Here is a 20768-nt window from a genome sequence, read left to right on the forward strand (position 1 = left end):
CCCTGTTTACAGCATTCAAACAGAATAGGCTAACTGATATATTTCCAAAGGGCCCGTCGCTGGTTATGAGGGTGTGACTGCAGTGAGCACAGTATGTGCTCGTGATCGCTGGCAGGAAAAACTTTCATTTTTTAAACAACATTTACAAACCCACTACATTTCTGGTTAGTGATATTTTATGAAGAGTTTAAGTCTGTATTAGTAAATGAAGAAATATGAAAATATTATTTACTTTTTAAGTGCATTTCAGTTACTGTTTGAGCCTTTCTTTCAAAAATGCTTTAGAAAAGTGTCTATGGCCAAGTACCAAAACAAACTTATAGCCAATCAGCAGTAAGGAGTGTGTCTGGGAATAAGAGCTCAGTCAGTGCACAACGACAGAAAGAGAGATATGGTAGATAAAAAAACAAATTTGGAAGATGTCTGTGGAACAAAAGAAGACTTACTATCAGGCAAGCAGTATCAGCTTGCCAGCGATGGAGAGAACTCAAGGAGTAAAGGCCAAGGTTGCATTATTTCTTCTCAATAGCAGAGTCACATTGATTTTGTTTTGTTAAGGTGCGTGTACGCTGTGCGAATTCGGACACTTGGAAGAGAGCGAGAGTGTGAGAGAGTGTAAGCACGTATGGTTGCAGCCACTGAGCTATAGCCTAATAATACTCATAGATAGCCTATGTGAAGTAGTTGTGCATGATTTGGCTGACTCCCCGAATTTTTAAAACATGTTTAAAAATCCTACCAGGCTCTCGTACATTTCATTTGTACAGACAGTCTGGCTACTCTCCATTGACAAGAGTTAACTTTCTTGAAGCCGGGTACTCTGTTGCTTGTCCATTTGCGATATTTTGCCATTTTGCTTGGTTCCTATTTTCGGGATCAATATAACCCTCTAATCTTGTCATCTTGTCAATCTTGTCTGCGTGTCTCTAAAAATGTAACAATGCATCAATTCTACAAACTTGATTCCAAAAAAGTTGGATCCGTTGATCAAATTGATGCTTTCAATATATATATTGGAAGCATCCAATATATTTAGTTTGTCGTATATATATACACACACACAACAAACTAAAATATTTAGTCAATAAAATACAATTATCCACTTTTTATATAAAATAGGCTAATGGCATTTTTCATAAATAAAAAAATGCTGCAAAATAAATGCTATACAGCATTAAAAAATAATAATTAATAATTTCTGAACATTTACTCTTCTCATTTAGTCTTTATTCCCCTTTTCTCATGGTTTCTCAATAGAATTAATAAAAGTATAGAATGTAATAGGATAGTTCTAATAGGGCTCGTTGTTGTAATGCAATGTTATATGTTATAACATGTTATATATGTTATATATGTTATGTTATATGTTAAATGTTATAACATGCCCCACCTGTGCAACTGGTGTGGGATTTAAACCCAGCTCCTGTCTTCTGCTGGTTAGATCAGCTTTAAAGAACGATATCAACTGTTAACAGATATAACCCCGCGTCAGGGTATGCCCCGCTCACCCCTACACCTAGAATGGCTTGAAGGTGAGTAAATTATAGGATCATTTTCATTTGTGGGTGAACTGTCCCTTTAAGCAGTGTTGCAGTATCTTTATCCTCCTCCCATTTTATATTCACAAAACAGTCCCTGATAGAGGCTAGCATCTAAAAACACACAATTCTTAAGAAAACAAAACATGGACAACAAACGACACTTTCAAAAACACAAATCATTTTAACAGGCAAGTATAACGGCGCTCCAGACTCCTATCCAGTTGGTGGCGGTAATGCACCTAAACTGCTTTGCCAACCGCCATTAAAATTTAGAAGAAGAAGCGGAAGAAGACTTCGAAGAAGAAGAAGGTGGATGAATAATAGCCCAATATGTGGTACAAAAGTCTGATTTCTGGAAGTAAATGAATCATTTGATTAAAAGGAAGCTGCATTCTTAAACGTTTTTTCCAAGACCCAATATTAAAGACGCTTCCGGTAAGTGATCTGTTTGATATACAGGAAGGTCACAATATCCTCATTTCAGTAACATCAGCTCTTCAGTGGAAATGAAAGCAAATTGCGCTGACACATCATCTGATTTTTAGAACAAGTGAGATTTGACTGAAATGTGCCTACTTCGCGTATAGAATGTAGAAGAAGAATTGTAGAAGTGAAGAAGTCTGTGCTGTGTATATATTTTCATTTAATACATTACTCTGGACAGCTGTTCTTGTCATTTTAAAACTGGCTGTTTTTTTAACAGTGGAGCGTAACATGGTGTAAACACTTTATTGAATTCACCACAGAGATGGAATTGTTGCCTCTGCCAACAAATATAGAACCTGTCCTAATACCCACACCGGCTGTCTTTGCACTTGTCTACTTACTGATGTATTTCCTGTATTTGGCTGAAATGTTCTAATATTGTGGGTGAAGACGAACTTTTTTGATTACCCGATGGGACAACACTACATCTTTGTGTTGTAAAAATGCAACAGTTTTTTATTTACAGTTGTAGTTGTACAGTTCTTTATTTTCACATTCAGATTTTCTATACTTTGCACTCTAAGTGATGTCTGTTTCGAAGTCTCTATGTAACAGAAGACACCATTTATTAATTGAGGTGTTTCTAATTAAGTGATAAAAAGTCGTTCTGCAACAATACAACTATGCTTTACTACCAAATTATATGTAATAAAACATTAATTTAATTGACACTTAAAAAACTTTTCTTGACATCTCATAATTTCAGGCCGCTCCTAAATGTGATGAATGATGGATACAGGTCTCATTTTAAAATCTGTTCAATTAAAGTACAAAACCAATATAAGATATTGTGGTACAGTTCAGCAAAATACTGGTCTGATGCAGTAGAGATCTGAGCATTTTTCATACCCCGGACAGTCTTACTGCCTGCAAGCTTTCAAATAGCCAAGACTGCATTTATGAGTATTGTGACGGCCCCATACTTTCGTCTGAACAGCTTATTGCAGATGATGTTTTTGTAGATGAAAGTAAGTAAAAAGTAAAATGAATAATTTCCTAGAGCCCCCTAAATTTGTACTAATACATTTTACATTGTGTTTCTTTTGCAGGTAAATGTGAGAAGATGGTATTGAAAGAGATTCCAACAGACAATATCACTCGCCCTTTGGGCCGGAATGAGGTCATAGGTTTACTTTTCCGCCTCACAATATTTGGTGCTGTCACTTATTTTACAATAAAGTGGATGGTTGATGCTATTGATCCAACAAGAAAACAGAAAGTTGAGGCGCAAAAACAGGTATGCAGTTTAATTTCAAGGAAATATAATTTTTATGGGATTATCAAGGAGTTATGGTGATTTCCAAGTTTGGAAAACTAATATGTAATATAACTGACTCCAAATATTATACCTAGTTTCTTGGAAGGTTTGGGAAGTTCTGTCAGTACAAAAAAGTTTGGTGTTAAATATAATGTTGTCCTGCTCAGCTCTGAAATATTCCATTATGTAGAAATTGTGCTTTATGAATACAATGTCTATAACATGATTTTTTTAAGAATCTCATCCATTAATGATTTGGGGAGGACAACATTTGAGACTATTTACCAAGCCTGCAGTACCTCTCTCAGAAACTGAAGCTTTCGCACCTCGATCGCCCCCCGGTGACCGGTCCCAGTATAGTTGCCCCTCTGTGTTTTATAATGGACGCGAGGCAGACAAAACAAAAAAAAATTACACTTCAAATACCCCCCCCAAAGTTAGTTTATGTCATTGTAGGCAGTTTATCATCATGATGATTTCATTTCAAGTGTTCATTTTTAAAATAAGTTTAGTTTTAGTTAGTTATTTGGTGCTATAAAAACGGGTGTGTGTGTATTGTCACTGAGGCACTAACAAACTTTTTTCGGGATTTTTAGGAGCAGATTGGAGCTTTAGCTTTAATTTCTACATTTCCATAACTGTTTATTTCACACCAACATAATTAATTGTTCTGCATCTGCGAGAGTGTGGGCGGGCTTTTGATATCGCGACTGTACTTCCTGCTCTACTTCCTGCTCTTTACTGCGCAACTCCGGTCCCGAAATCACTACTGCGCAGACTCGGTCCCAAGATGTCAGCGCCGTGCAGGCCGTCTGAAAGCTTCAACTCTGGCAAGCGGAAACGGATGATGTCGAGTCGTCCAAAATTTTTTACAGTCTATCCATTTTATCTCAGAATTCAGACTTTTTTTCTCTCACAATTGCGAGTTATAAGGTCAAAATTCTGAGAAATAAACTCGCAATTGCGTAATATAAAGTCACAATTCTGACTTTTTTCTCACAATTGCGAGTTATAAAGTCAGAATTCTGAGTTATAAACTCGCAATTGCGTGATATAAAGTCACAGTCCTAACTTTTTTCCCGCAATTGCGAGTTATAAGGTCAAAATTCTGAGAAATAAACTCGCAATTGCGTAATGTAAAGTCACAATTCTGACTTTTTTTCTCAGTCAGAATTGTGACTATATCATGCAATTGACTTTATATCACAGAATTTTGAGTTTTTATCACAGAATTCTAACTTTATAACTCGCAATTGTGAGAAAAAAGTCTGAATTCTGACTTTATATCACACAATTGTGAGTTTATATCTCAGAATTCTGACTTTAAACCTCCCAATTGTAAGAAATAGTCAAAATTGTGACTTTATAAATCGCAAAAGTCAGAATTCTGAGATAAAAAGTCGCGATTACTTATTAATTTTTTTTATTTAGTGGCGGAAACGGGCTTCCATATATAATAATTTGTTACATTTATATAGCACTTTTCTAGGAACTCAAAGCGCTTTAAATATAGAAGGGGGGATTTTAAATATATCTCCTCAACCACCACCAATGTAACAGCAATATAACAGCTTCTCTTGCCTTATGCGCTGTTTTTTTCCTTCTCCGTTTCCCTCAGATAAGCAAGAAGTAAGCACCTTTGGGGATAGAAATGATTGTAAATGAGCTTTAAACCATGTATAGTCCGCCATGCTCTGTTTACATCTAGCTACCACAATTCCTTGCGCTCAGGCAGTTTGGCATAACTGCGCCTAGAAATGCTACAAAGTTGTGAGTTGTGGTTTGAAGTCGTAACTTAAGGGCTCAAACACCTGCCTGGAACGCAGCATTACTTTCGTGTATTTTGTGAGATATGATGTAAATACATCAATGGATTTAAAATGGTGGAGCCCATCGCGCATTATAAATCAACTAACACACATTCACTTACATATATTTGAAAATCAGATCAGGTGTTCATGACATAGTTTGTGTATTTTTTTATAGGAAAATAATAATAATACATTTCAATAAAAAGCCATTCTTTAATGTCATCGCACATTGTTTTGTGGCTCTTTTTTTATTAAAAGTATCGGTTCAGGCACCGGTACCGTTTTAAAAGTAACGTGTGACACTGGTATCGTAAAAACGATACCCAACCCTATGCTTAATTGATTATGTTGCAAGTTTTATGTAACTTTTGACAAACCTTAGCATTACCAAAGGCTGGAGTTTTATAATGTGAAGTTTTGTTGCCCCGACAGGCAGAGAAACTCATGCGGCAGATTGGAGTGCAGAATGTAAAGCTTTCTGAATATGAGATGAGTATTGCAGCTCATCTTGTGGATCCATTGACTATGCAGGTGAGGAATGATGCCACCATCTGACTTTATTTACCAGTATTAATTGTTTCTATCACAGTCTAGTTTTGTTTTGTTAAGAGAATGCAAGTTACACAAATCATTTATGTGTGTTCACAGATTACATGGCATGACATTGCAGGTCTGGATGAAGTCATAACTGAACTGAAAGACACTGTTATACTTCCGATCCAGAAGAGACATCTGTTTGAAGGATCCAGACTTCTTCAACCTCCCAAAGGTAGGCACTAGGATGGAAATATTTCCCTCAGCTCAATGCTCAACTCCACACTTTATTCTGAGGTGGTTTGCCTGTCATCTTCTCAGGTGTGTTGCTGTATGGACCTCCAGGCTGTGGGAAAACTCTTATAGCCAAGGCTACCGCCAAAGAGGCTGGATTCCGCTTCATCAACCTGCAGCCATCCACTCTCACTGATAAATGGTACGGGGAGTCCCAGAAACTAGCCGCAGCCGTGTTTTCTCTGGCCATCAAGCTACAGCCCTCTATTATCTTCATTGATGAGATTGGTAAATGCTTTTTTATGCTTTGCATTTCCTTCATTCACCCCCTAATATTGACATGCCAGTAGGATGATTCTGTATATTTGTCATTTTGTTTAATTAACTCTATTCCTCTTCATGTCCTAGATTCCTTTTTGAGGAATCGCTCAAGTTCAGACCATGAGGCCACTGCCATGATGAAGGCTCAGTTCATGAGCTTATGGGATGGGCTGGAAACTGACTTCAACTGCCAGGTACAATTCTGCATCTTTGTACATTCATTTTACTTTGTACAATTTTTTGTGAGCTTTACTAGTTTGATCAGTGACCCAAGATTCAAATCAGTTTCCTTTTCTATTCTAACTGATGTTGTGATTGTGTTCTTAAAGGTCATAATAATGGGAGCAACCAATCGGCCACAAGATCTTGATACTGCTATACTCCGAAGGATGCCTACAAGATTTCACATCAATCAGCCAGTAAGTTCACTGATTTTAGCTCAATAAACACTATATTGCCAAAAGTATTAGGACACCCCTTCAGATCATTGAATTCAGATATTCCAATCACTTGCATGGCCACGGGTGTATAAAATCAAGCACTCGCCATGCAGACTGCTTCTTCAAACATTTCTGAAAGAATGGATTGCTTTCAGGAGCTCAGTGAATTCAAGCATGATACCGTGATAGGTTGACACCTGTGCAATAAGCATTCATGAAATTTCCTCAATACTAAATATTGCACGGTCAACTGTTAGTGGTTTTATAACAAAGTGGAATCAGTTGGGAACAACAGCAACTCATAAAATCAGACACATAAAATCATAGAATGGGGTCAGAGCATGCTGAGGTACACGGTGCACAGAAGTGACCAAATTTTTGCAGAATCAATGAATAGTTACAGACCTCCAAACTTCGTGTGGCCTTCAGATTAGCTCAAGAACAGTGCGTAGAGAGCTTCATGGAATGGGTTTCCATGGCTGAGTAGCTGCATCCAAGCCTTACATCATCAAGCAAGTGCAATGCAATGCATCGGATACAGTGGAGTAAAGCACGCCACCACTGAAATCTAGAGCAGTGGAGATGTTTTCTCTAGAGTGATGAATCACACTTATCTGTCTACTAATCTGATGGACGAATTCTCATCCAACATCAGTGGCCTCACAAATACTAAACCCTGTGGAAAACAGAAGAGTTTAAGCTGTTATAGCTGTAAATGGTGGGCCAACTCATTAAGAATGGGATGTCATTAAAATTATGTGCATGTAAAGGCAGGCATGCCAAACATTTTGCTATGTATGTTTGATGGTTTAAATTAAATGTTCAATTTTACTATTGAATCATTAAACTGTGTAGTACTTAAGTAATAATTTTTTGTGTGTATTTAGAATGGCAAGCAGAGGAAAGACATATTGAAACTGATCCTGGAGAATGAAAATGTAAGTATTTAATTAGACTGTTGTTGCTATTGGAAATTGCAAATGCTGAATTTTTTTTTTTTTTTTCATTTTCTGAAGGTTGAGTCTGCTGTGGACTTAGGTGAAATTGCAAAACAGACTGATGGATTCTCAGGAAGTGACCTCAGAGAGATGTGCCGAGATGCTGCTCTGCTTTGTGTGCGTGACTTTGTGCATCAAGAAAGGTAAACACTTAACCACACTGAAAAGGTTTTTTTTCTATTTCCGTTTTGGCCTTCCGTCCACACTGAGACTGCTCGCCCAAGTGGATAAATTTGAAAACTCTGTTTTCGTGTTGTAGTGTGGACAACGAAAATGGAGGTATTTGAAACCGATGACGCATGTTAGGTTGTGCCTGCTATTCGCTTTCATAGTGTTGTTAAAGAAGATACATTTTCCTTTGAATAATCTTCATATTACATTCCTGTGAAGATGACAGAAAATGTACTCATAATTGCAGTCCTGCATCAAAACATGACCTTGTATTTTAGACTTGACTTTGTCTGCTCTCTCAGTATCATCTCATCTGGTGATTTAAGTGTTTTGAGACATTTTTGTGTGGATTAGAAACTTTTGGAAAATGCTAGTGAACGACACGTAAAAAAAAAACATTTTCAAATGTATCTGGATTAATGTAGATGACAGTACGATTTACCTCAGACTCAAAAATAGCACAGAAAACAACAGGCTCTGATTTTATATTTATCTGAAGTTTGGGCAGAGTCGGAAAGTACTGAAGTATTTTTACTTTCTAAGTAATTTTGTTTTTCATGTATATATAATTTATCAATGTTCTTCTGTGGAAAACTTTTACTTCGCAACATTCCAAAACATAATGTAGTTACAGCCAAAACATTTTTATATTAAATATTATTTAATAATTACATTAAAAATGTAGTACTGTATACTTTTAACTTTGATACACTTAAGTACAAGTAAGAAATTACTATATTTTTAATGTAATAAAGTATTAAAGGTAAGAAAACAATACCTTTTATTTATGAAATGTAGTGCAGTAAAAAGTATGACATTTTATATTATGTTTTGGAATGTAAAAGTTTTCTAAAGAAAAACACTGATAAAGTATATACTTAAAAATTGACTTGAGTAGAAAGTAAAACTACTCTAAATTGTATTATTAATCTTTATTAATTCTCCTCCATCCCATGTCAGTCCAGTGGAAGACTTCATCCGTCCCATCAGGCAGGAAGACTTGCAGAGGGCAATCGAGAAGATGAAGAAGTCCAAATCAGCAGGAGTGCAAGAGGCGTTTATGCACGTACCACTGGACTGAATGTGATGCTGCTGTTTTAAAAGAACAAGAAACTAAATTTGTTTTTTCTTTTTTTGGCATATCATGTCATGTGTTGTAAAAGAGGGAACTCAGGATTTATAAATAGTGGAATTGAGTTTTTTTTCTCTCTAATTATCTTTTTTTGCACTGTAATTTCCTTACTTTGTTTTTGCCATACAATCAATAAGCCTTATTCAAAAAAAGCAAACCGTCACATTTGAGTCAATAGGACACTTTATGAAAGATTTACATAAAACTCATTCTGCTTGTTCCAAGAATGAGATCCATTGAGTTTGTATTTATAGCTTTGGGTTTGGGTGGTTTGTTCTATAAAACCCTGTGAGATGTTTATGAAGCTGGATAACAGTGCAGTTACTATTTCCAGTTATGCATAAATCATCTAATTTCCCCTGCAATAATTATTTTTACATCAACAGTACGTAACATTTCAGCTGATCTGTAAGAACAAAGTGTTCAGTAACAATTTTAACAACTTTCAACTGTTTGTTTTGCCCCAGTGAGTGAATGATTTGAATGATGTGTCTATAGACTTGTTGGCCTTCTAACATTGAATAAGTGTTAAATTTAGCCCAGATTAGAGAGAGTAAGATGGCCTGTTGTATAAATATTTATTTGTGAAACATTAAATATACCTGCACAAAATATTTGGAGCCGGTACCAAGCCGCTGCTGTTACGCATGTATTCATCAGTCAGGTGTCATTTCTGGGGTTTAAATGGGCGAAGGAGAATTAAATAAGTGGAAAGAAAGAATATTCTTCTATAGAAACGTTTGTGGATTGATGCACCATTTTAGAATGCTGACAATACAATAAACAATTGTATACAAACATTTTTCAGTTATTAGGTTTCCTAATCCAAAATGGTCTATTGCTCTCTTTGGTTTTAATGTGTTTAGAAGAATATATTTAAAAATTTTGTTTACACTGTACAAGAATTGGATGACCATCATATTCGCTTACCGTAGTTTATTGGAATTACTGCCATTGTATCAAATATTGTAAGAAATTATGTGTAAATCTCACAAGTTTGCACAAAAAGTAGAATGAAGTACATACATTTCCTGTAATACAATAAATATGTTTAGGTTGGTCCGATAGGAAAATGGCAAGACAATAAATATGCTCTTGTTCCTTCACATTGGATTCCTCAAGAGTTTCATGTTTATGCATTCAACACAATCTTTCGCATTCATACATCACTCTTTACAGTAACTCATCCATTAGGGAATGTAACAGAAATGCAACATTTACATAAGGCACATGGAGGTGCATGAAAATACTGTGGTTTTACTCTGCTGCCAGTACTGAATGTTCTTATAAAGAATGTTAAATAATTATCTGTTTAAAATGAGAACAAGACATTTTCTACAGGTGGAAATACTGCCAAGACAAGCACTTATCCGAATAAAACTCCAGTTGAGGTAGGCAAAATATTGGTCCTATTACTGTCAGGCATACATTGATCAGACTAAAAGTATATAACATCTGAAACAGCAGTAGGTGTGTGTCAGATCCCGTGAACAAAATAGACTGTATTTTTAAGTAAATTCCAGGGGATAAAAATAGATAGCATTTATCTAAAAATGTGTGGTGCATGTGAGTCTAATAAAGATTTATTTGTGTTAAAAAACATACTACAATATAGGATTGTAGTATATAAATGCACCTTTCTATAAATGTTATATCTGCATAAATTCCAGTGTCTTTTGTTCACTGGTCCTTCTGTAGAGAGCTATAGTATTCAGCTAGGACTTTCCACGCTTTGAGGGCCATGAAACCATCAGGGGGGTTCTCCCCGCTGCGGGCAAGGCTCCTCATTTTGGTCCCTGAGATGAACTCAAATTCACCGTGTCTAAAAAAAACAAAACAGAAATGCAGTTGACTTGAGCTGCTGTTGTATACACAAATGTCTATAAATTTCAGTGGTTATTTTACAGTTTTTCTCGATTGCTAAGACACATTTCTTGAAAGCTGTTCTCCTTTTCTCTAAACTGTGAACACAAAACCCAATTTTCAAGTTACATTCATAAAGCCTTCGACTCTTCTTGCAAAACCAAACTTTCACCACAAAACAGTTCAATCTGTGCTCAAAACTGAACTATGTTGTCAAATCGTGCCACGAGTCGATCAAAATTAAAAACACTACTGAACAGTCACTAAACACTACGTAGAAAAATAGAAAACACAATGCTCAGGACATGAAGCTGGAGAAATAAATGTTTATTGTTCACTGTAGGTTAAATGCATGTTGCAAAACAAAACAAAAACCCTGTGCATTTAACACTTGTACAAAAAGACAAAACAGAAATCTTATGCGTTTGCCACTTGTGTACAGTACTCTTACTCTCAGATTTCTATCCATTGTAGGGCCTCACAAACCAGTACTCTCTGAACTGGCTTACTGTATATGTTCCCTCACATCATTAGCCACAAGTGTGATCCATTTTGAGTTGGTGTGTTCAAGTGGTGACATCTGTGCTTTAATTGTGTTTGACTTTTGTCACATGTGCTCACCATTATGCAGCACGGGTGCATCACAATGAAAATGTGTTGGCAAGTTGTGTCTAAACAGGTGAAAAGTGCTTATGGTTTTGCCAAAAGAGTGATTGATTCAATCAGTGGGTTCAGGCAACTGAGCATTTGGTTCAGACAATAGGGTTTAGTTTTAGCAATTGAGAAAAACTAATACTTATTCTTGATAAACAATATAGTACAAATAAAGTTCAAAATGAATGAAATGGAGAGTAGTCAGAGATATGAGAGAGGAATATAATAATAGGTGTTATTTCACTTTAAAAGAACACAAAGCTAAATGTGTCATTATAATGGGTTTCTGTAATGATTGGCTAACACTTAATTTTACACTGTGTTTGCTAAATGTACTTGCTATGGTAATAACAGTATATTACGCATGATTACATGCTTAACCCTATAGCAAGTATACCCAGAAATCATTCTAATATGCTGATTTGGTGAAACATTTCTTATAATTATAAAGGTTGTATTCTGTACTTTTTTCTGCATTGTGGAATTCAGAGCCAAAATTATATAGCCTGGTCCAACCAGAATCTTGTACATTTTATTTGTACAGAGAGTCTGGCTACTCTCCATTGACAAGCATTAACTTCCTTGAAGGCGGTGGGGGGTAATCGGCTGAAGTTTAAACTATTGGATCTGCCATAACCAATTGCTAACGTTTGGTCGTGACATACCGGTGTCATTTCAAACCATAGACTGTACCGCACAACATCAACGTCATCGTTCTAAGCCACTCCCTCTGTTCGCTAATTGGACTAGTTAAAATTTGATCTGAGAAAACCTGAGAATGTACTGCCATCCCAGACAGAGTACTAAAGGAAAACCAAAATTGAGTGGAAGTACGTAGGAGAGCAGAGCCAGGCTAATAATATAATAATTCCATGATATTAAATTTAAAGGTCCCATTCTTCGCGTGTTTTCGAAGCTTTGATTATGTTTACAGTGTGCAATATAACATGAGTTCATGTTTCGCGTGTAAAAAAAAACAACAGTATTTTTCACACAATTTACTTATCTGTACAGCGCTGTTTCCTCTGTCCTAAAAACGGCCTAATGATTTTCTTGTTCTATGAAGTCCCACCTTCAGAAACACGTAACGAGTTCTGATTGGGCCAGCGCTTCCCGTGTTGTGATTGGACAGCAGCTTAGCGCACTTTGCCCGGAAAGGTCCCGCCTCTTACCATAACGGGGAGACGCAAGCGCTGAATGCGCACTTCTCCACGTGGGAGAGCAACAAGACCACACCCCCTATTTTGCGTGTTCTTGTGGGCGGAGGGTTAGTCAACAAACGGTTCTAGTGGCGTCATTCAAGCAAGGAAGTGCAGGAGTGTAGAGTCCAAACTCCGTTCGCTGTAGGCTTTGAAAGGGAACTTCTGTTAAATAAAATATTTCGTTTGGCATTGAACTTTGAGCATTATAATTTTAAAGGTATTATTTATGCTCTAACAGCAACATTACACACTAACTAAAGTTTGAAAGATGGAATCGCGAAGAATGGGACCTATAAGACTTTCGGCTCCAATTTAAGAAATGTAATGCCTTAAATTGTAGAATGTCAAATTAAGACTTTAATTTAAGACCTGCGGAAACCCAGTGCAGTTTTGAGGGCTGAAATTAAATTAAATCTACTCACCGTTCCTTGTCATAAAAGTCCATGGCCTTCTTAACTCTGTTGTATGCAGCAACTCTAAAGGGAATAATCTCTAGAGAGGTGAGGCCTGGTGCCATGGTCAGCACTTTCCCACCATGTGTGGGCTCATACATGTCCTTCTTTGTCTCCGGGTGGGGCATACCTGCTGGATCTCGTCCTACAATGTAAAAGTTGGCCCCTGCGATCATCCTGGCCCGACAATGCCACTGTACCTATAAGGACATTCAGAATGTTTGCCCTGTTCAGACTTGATTCGGCTCACAAAATATTTGTATTAAAAAGCTCTTATTAAACTGACTCTTTGTTTCAGAGTAACATCTGACCTCTGTAGGCCCAGCATACATCATGGGTGAGGGGAAAATGGCCACAATGGTGTTTTCTGGATCAAGCACTCCTTCCTCAAGCACAGCTGCATGCTGTCTCATGCGCCAGTCCAGCGGTACGTCATCCTCTTTTGTCCAGCCACCTAGGGGGTGCAAAAGCAGCACAGGCTTCTTGTAGCCTCGCTCTAGCAGACGACGCTTAGTGTCCTGCATCAGGAGCGCATGGCCATTGTGTACGGGATTACGCAGCTGGAATGCAAAAATGGCATCTGTGGGGAAAAGACACAATTTCAGAGTGTTTTGTCGCACTAGCAAATACTTAAAAACAAAAACATGGCCTTGAAATATGCAACATAAACAACATAAATGAAAACGGTGTTAAAGGGATAGTTCACCCAAAAATAAAAATTCTGTCATCATTTACTCACCCTCAAGTTGTATGAGTTTCTTTGTTCTGCTAAACACACACACACACAAAAAAAAAGATATTTGGAAGAATGTTTGTAACAAAGCAGAGAACAACCATTCACTACTATAGTAGGGTAAAAAATACTATGGTAGTCAATGGTTGTTTTCTTTGCTTTGTTACAAACATTCTTCCAAATATATATATTTTTTGTGTTCAGCAGAACAAAAACTCCTACAGGTTTGGAACAACTTGAGAGTGAGTTTATGAGGACAGAATTTTCATTTTTGGGTGAACTATCCCTTTAAAATTTGTTACAGCATCATTATAGTGTGCTTCACTGTAATAAGAGCATGCTTTTGTTAACATGCAAGCTTTTTTTTCTCAACATAAATCTATTTTTACCTGCTCTCATTTCTTTAAATTTCTGTCTTAGTTCACGTGGAGTGAGACGGTATTGGTCAAGACCATCATTCCATCTAAGTCTCTCAAACACCTCCAGGTCTCCACCGGCCAGCCAATCACCACTCTCCATTACCATCTGCACAAAGCATAAAAGGTTTCATTTTATTGGCTGACTGTATTAATTTAGCACATAAAACATACTGTTATAAAAGCAATGTCATAGAGATGTCCCTTCTCACCTTAATGTATGGATGCTGCGGGCATGTTGTGCCCCACTGCCTTGCGCATCTCTCTTCCTTACGATGCTCATAAAACTCAGGGTTGCGCATGATTGCCACTTTTTTACCTTTGAACTCTAGGGCAAATGCAGTACAACCGTCCAGCCTCTCCTTGTCATCCTTGGATATAGGCAGCACAATGGGAACAGACATGTTGATGATCCCACCTAAACAAAAGATTATTAATATTACTATTTATTATTTACAATAATAATATAATTATTTCATGTTATGTTAGATATTATTAGAATAACTAAAATCTACTAACTGAATAACTAGGTAAATGTAAATGATTAAATATTACTAATTAGAAGTATGTTATTATTAAATGAATAGTCAACATTAAATACACTGCCGTTCAAAAGTTTGGGATCGGAAATATTTTTTTTTGTTTTTGAAAAGTCTCATGGTCAACATGGCTATATTTATTTAAACATAAATACAGTAAAAATATTGTAGATAATATATTCACAGTATAATATTGTGAAATATTATATTGTATATAATATATTCACAATATAACATTTCAAATACAGCATTTATTTTTTATATATTTTCAAATATAAAGCTGAAATGTCAGCAGTCATAACTCAATTTTGCAGTGTAACATAATCCTTCAGAAATCATTCTAATATGCTTGGTGAAACAAATATTTGGTGAAACATTAATTATCAATGTTGAAAAGTTTATTTTAAAACAATTTTACACAATTTTTATATTTTTATGACAACTTTAAGCCATTTTTTCCTCAGGATTCTCTCAAGCATTTATTTGAAATAGAAATATTTTTATTTACCTATACATACATACATACATACACACCAAAAAAAAATGCAGTGTGTGTCTGTGTGTATTATATACATTTTATATTTTTAATATTTTTTAAATGTCTTTACCATCAAGCAAAGTTCCAAAGTGCAAGACTTGCAGAAATTCTCTCTCCCTCATGAATCCCCTCAGTGGAGTCGCCCACCCCTCAGCCAGAACCTGCACCCACTGCAAATCCAGCTACAAGACCAAAGTGAAAACACACAAACAGCACTCTCATTTTTTTCATGACAAGAACGACAGTTTGCCATAAAATAACAACTATGACTTGTGACAGTTAATTTTTTCTACAGTAGGTCTTTCAGTTGCTGTTGCAGAATGTAAATTATGCAGTAGATGTCAGTTTCCAAACGGCAGCTTACAGTGAAAAGCACTCAGTTAACTGAACTGTGAGGAAATGCCTGTGGTGTAACATGCAGGGCGGTTGATTTCCACAGCAGCAGGGCATGAGTGTGTCCATGAAGGGTTGCATTACCTCCGTGATGGTTACAGTGGGGAGTATATTGGCATCACTCAGCACCAGATCCAGCTTGTTTTCAGGAACAAAGAGCTCATTCACTTCCTCAGTCACACCAGTGGGCACTATGTCCTGTGAGAACCAATCATCTGGTCAGAGGCGTTTTCTCTCAACGGAATACCGACAGTCTGTCAGCAGGCACGAAGAAAGGGCCAACTGACAAAACACTATCTATTTGATGACCAAAAATGAAAGACTGACCCACCTGTTCCTTCAAGAGATCCACAAGCTGGTGAATGCAGTCATTGACAGTGAGCTCTCCAGTCTTCAACACAAGCTCAGGGGCTTCAGGTTTCTCATAGTCAGAGTCTATTCCCGTGAAACCTACATGATGAAAAGTTTAGTTTAAACATTTTCTAAATATTCTCATGTTAATCACATTTTTGGCAAATGATTGCTCCAAATGAATAAAGGGATAGTTCACCCCTAAAAGTCATCATTTACTCATCCTCAATTAGTTCCAAACCTGTATGAATTTCTTTCTGCTGCTGAACATAAAAGAAGATATTTTGAAGAATTTGAATAACTAAACAATTGATGGGACCCATGGAGTTCCATATTATGCAAGCAAAAAATACTATGGAAGTCAATGGGGCCCCATCAACCGTTCGTTTACCAACATTCTTTTGTGTTCAGCAGAAGAAAGAAATCAATTCAGGTTTGGAACATCTTAATGTAACATCTTTGAGTAAATGATGACTTTCTTTTTTTACTTTTTTGTGTAAAACTCCATTTAAAGCCATGCATTTATAGATTTATTTTCCTGAAAAATCTTTAAAATACCTTTAATCTCTCCAGCACGGGCCTTTTTATAAAGTCCTTTGACATCTCTACTCTCACACAGCTCAAGTGGGGCATTTACAAACACCTCAAAGAAAGGCAGACCTGCCTTCTCATGAATCTTCCTGGCATCATCTCGATCCTGTTGAGCACACATAAAATCATCTTCTCAATGCATCCTGTTTCTGAAAATCTTAAAAGTCATATCATTTGGAAACCTCTGATGTCAATAAATATGACTAAACCTTTGTGAACGGAGAAATGAAACTAGTGATGCAAACCAGTCCGGCATCCGCAAACAATTTGGCCACCTCAGCAATACGTCGAATGTTCTCTTCTCTGTCTGTGGCTGTGAAGCCCAAGTTCTTATTTAAGCCATGTCGAATATTGTCACCGTCGAGCGAGTAGCAAGGAATGGCATGGGAAACTAGATATTCCTCCAAAGCAAATCCAATTGTAGTCTTTCCAGCACCAGATAGCCCTGTAGAGAAAATATAGAACTAAACTACCCTAAATCGACATACATAAACTTGTATTGTATAGAAAAAAAGATGCCATATTTTATGTGAATAGTTACTATCATTCATCATCTCTGTTCCACAGAAGACAGGAAGTCACACAGGTCTGAACATGAGGGTGAGTAAGTGTTTGTCATTGTTGAGTGAACTATCCTTTTAATTTGATTCCATCTCATTTTCTCCTGAAAGTCTCACAGGATAAATTCCCACCTGTCAGCCAAACAGTACATCCACGAAATCCACCTCTGGTCCCAACCACTTGGCCACGCTTGCTTCTACTCACATGGTGAGCCTGATAAACAACATTGGTTGCTCTCTGCATGTCCTAAAGTGGATATACATGATATAGATTATGTGAACAGTAAGCTTGAGAACAATTTTCAAATCTGAGCCTAAAGCATCATTTCCATCTTTAGATTCACAAAGGTGTTGGTAGGGATAGTTGCAAATTCTGTGCCAGTATGCAGCGTAATGCCATTACAAACCTAAAGGAAGATATTTTAGAACTGTATCAATGTTTTTTGTCCATTCTATGAAAGTCAAAGGTTACCCAAGCCGTTTTGTTACTGATATTCTTCATGTTTTACAGAAGAAAGACACAGTTTATAAAGGTTTGAAACAACATGACAGTAATTAAATTATTAGAATGTTTTTGAATGAGACGTCCCTTTAATTATAACTTTGTGAAAAAATAATATTGCTTCTCAGAGCCATTTGATCATGAAAGAACACAATTACATTTTTCTTTGGAACAGTATAATCTTAATAATTGTGTTCTTGTGGATTATATTTCTGTATATCTGACTCCATCATCAGGCTTGTCGAGGGAGGGACTTTGGAAAGAGAAATGAAGAAACAAAAAAGGCCATTCATGCAGGCCAACGAGGTGGCCAGATGGATCAGAGCCATCTCTCTCTCTCTCTCTCGGCTGGTTGTATACACAGGAAATCAAGTAAACCTGGGGTTTGCTAATTCCCATTGGTAAACTGTCCCTTTAACTGAGGATATGAAAAATTGTGGCTTCATAAAGAACAGAGTTACAAATAACATTAATCGTACATGGGGTTTGTGTGGATAGATAACCAGAAAACACTTGGTATGCATATTATAGTTTCGGTATGCATATTATAGTCCTGGCATGTAAAACAGAGACCTACTGAAGTGTAAAAGACGTGACCCCTAACAAGCCTCCAAGCACAGCATCAGCCATACAAATTAATTTAGGTCAAAAGACAAGGTGATGAAAAGGATAAACCTGATTCATAACATCCTGCTACATAACCACATAATTACATTTTGAATATCCGTTCTGCCAAAAGCAAACACTCGTGTTTGTGGCTGTCACTCTATTTATCCAAGTTCTCCCTAAGTTACACGGATCACTCGAGCAACTCTTTGTTTAAAGCTGTTCAAAATAAACTGGTACTTTAAAACCATTCATAGTAACACAAAAGCCTTCTGATGTTTTAAAGTCTGTTGAAATTCCGTAGTTCGTATCGATACAACTTTTAAAAAGTGTAAGTTAGCGAGAAAGAAACAAAAGAAAAGGGCAAACGTACCGTTCGCAGTTTTTTCAACCCAGACATGATGCCACAACACGAACACGCTGGCCGGAGCTTTATAAAGATGTGACCCTTCAGAGACTAACACAAAAGAAGAGAAGTTAGTGGAAGTCAGGATAAACTGGACACGTAGCACTCAGCGCCCTTCCTGAAATCCTCCCACCGTCAGATCAGCGTGCGCTGCTCACGTCACCATCACGACTCCACACACTGACTCCACTCTCTCAGTACACACTCCAACATCTCTCTCACAGCGAAAACGCTACATATGTCCTCAAATAGAGTGTTGAGGGAGAGGGACAGATATTTGTAGTGGTAGTGTAAGAAAAACTAGTGGACGTTATCGAGTGCATTTATTCTATCCCACATTAACGTTACTCCGCGAAAAACGATTTTCACTCAGCTGGTTTGCATACAAGTGAACTGTACAGTGGACTACGGGAATAGTGGTTCCGACTCTGAGTAGCCTACAACATATACGACTTTATATTACGGTATAAACATGAAGGGGGGAAAAACATTATTGAATGATTATTGCTGCTCGTTCTCAGCTGGGGTTGACAATTTCAATCCAAATAGACGCCCTAAAAACACACTAAAAAAACCCTATTTTAAAACAAAAACAACACATATTAACCATACAGTCAAACTAAAATCTATTCAGGCACATTCAACATGTTCTCATATAATCACAGTTTATTTGCTATAGTTTTAGATAATGGTAATAAAATATGACAAGAACTCTGAACTGTGTCAGAAAAAAATCCATCTTGATAATATCAGATAACTTTGATAGAAAGAAAGGGCTTACAATCAACTAATAAGGTGTTAATTTTCCTTCACAGCCTTCACAGAAATAATGCAAATTTATAGATCAACCAATTACCAAGCAACACTTAATTTTTTGTTCAGTCTGAAAGAAATGTATTAAAATGCATTAGTATATTTGTATTGTACTAAAAACATACTCAAGTATATTTTTAATGCATTTAATAGTATGTATTTTTCACCAGGGGTGCTGTAAAAAGTCATATTTGCAATTTAAAAAAACAACAATTCAGCAAAACATGATCAGGTCTGAATATTTTTGGTCCTACATTTTTTATAAATGTTAGGTAGTCCACCGTATGAAGATTTTTTTTGGGTATAATATGTCAGTTTACTTTATTTTGCTATAATCACTTACATTTCAATATAGTTGCAGGAAAATTGTCCTGAACCCAGTACAACATTATATCTGGTGTCTAAATAATTCATGGTTTGACTGTAGTGAATAAATGTTTTAATTTCTGTTACTTTGCAAGGCACACCTCCAGCAAAGACTTCTGCATGATGAATCTCCAGAAAGAAAGAAATCACTAGTGCAAATGTTATTTTGCATATTTGTAATTAAATTTAATGCTATTTTATTCATTACAAATTATATTATCAGCATAACAATTTGAATGAAAAGTTGAAATATCAACATTCACTGCATGCAGAATTATTGATTTTCTGACCACATTTTGTTCCAGGCACACCAATTTACCAATTCCAAACCCTATGAATCTTAATAACTACTATTAATTTTGTATTTATTCTTGTTCATGAAGGCTGGAAATTAAAAATGCCTTATATTCAGGTGTGCAGAATTATTAGTCACGTTTTCTTTTACAAATAAAATGAGGAAAAAAAGTCGGTTAAGACTGAAAAGTACAAAAAAATAAAAAATAAATGCCTATAAGAATACAATACACAGCAAAAAATGTTTTTCTTACATAGTATTTTTGTCTCGTATCTAGTCAAAATTTCAAAAAAATAAAAATAAATCTTACATTAAGAAACATTTACTAGACAATTAAAAATTATTGTCTTGTTTTGGGGAAAATAACTCAAAATTAAGAGTTTTTGCTTAAAATAAGCAAAATAATCTGCCAGTGGGATAAGCAAAAAAAAGCATTTTTTTATACTAATTCCTTTGTAGTGTACTAATTCAATACTATACATTGCAGCGTGAACATTGAACAATGAAATGCTCATTGGGTCAGCAGAGTTAGAGGTGAAGGAAAGACACATTAACTGTAAAA

At 36.3% G+C, this 20768-nt stretch overlaps 2 protein-coding genes across 5 annotated transcripts; one reads left to right on the forward strand and one right to left on the reverse strand.

Moving 5' to 3' along the window:
• The first annotated feature begins 1801 nt into the window (after positions 1 to 1801).
• On the forward strand, positions 1802 to 10032 carry atad1b (ATPase family AAA domain containing 1b). Its single transcript, XM_067429264.1, has 10 exons — positions 1802 to 1976; positions 3077 to 3264; positions 5529 to 5627; positions 5745 to 5865; positions 5952 to 6152; positions 6273 to 6379; positions 6515 to 6604; positions 7513 to 7563; positions 7642 to 7766; positions 8755 to 10032. Exons 2-10 carry the CDS (start codon positions 3091 to 3093, stop codon positions 8873 to 8875), a joined length of 1089 nt encoding a protein of 362 aa, XP_067285365.1. The 5' UTR covers positions 1802 to 1976; positions 3077 to 3090; the 3' UTR covers positions 8876 to 10032.
• On the reverse strand, positions 9848 to 18922 carry papss2b (3'-phosphoadenosine 5'-phosphosulfate synthase 2b). Of its 4 annotated transcripts, XM_067429260.1 has the most exons (13): positions 18866 to 18922; positions 18700 to 18783; positions 17351 to 17465; positions 16868 to 17103; positions 16626 to 16764; positions 16048 to 16166; positions 15801 to 15914; positions 15394 to 15505; positions 14459 to 14664; positions 14220 to 14355; positions 13409 to 13677; positions 13068 to 13297; positions 9848 to 10748 (listed from the first exon to the last, which is right to left on the reverse strand). In XM_067429260.1, exons 2-13 carry the CDS (start codon positions 18724 to 18726, stop codon positions 10607 to 10609), a joined length of 1845 nt encoding a protein of 614 aa, XP_067285361.1. In that variant the 5' UTR covers positions 18727 to 18783; positions 18866 to 18922; the 3' UTR covers positions 9848 to 10606. The 4 variants fall into 4 exon arrangements, with proteins under 4 accessions (XP_067285361.1, XP_067285360.1, XP_067285364.1 ...); XM_067429259.1 differs by lacking the exon at positions 18866 to 18922 and having other exon boundaries at positions 18700 to 18856; XM_067429263.1 differs by lacking the exons at positions 17351 to 17465; positions 18700 to 18783; positions 18866 to 18922 and adding an exon at positions 17200 to 17340.
• Between the last annotated feature and the right edge of the window lie 1846 nt (positions 18923 to 20768).

Source organism: Pseudorasbora parva, chromosome 21 (assembly GCF_024679245.1).
Source record: "Pseudorasbora parva isolate DD20220531a chromosome 21, ASM2467924v1, whole genome shotgun sequence".
Taxonomy (NCBI): domain Eukaryota; kingdom Metazoa; phylum Chordata; class Actinopteri; order Cypriniformes; family Gobionidae; genus Pseudorasbora; species Pseudorasbora parva.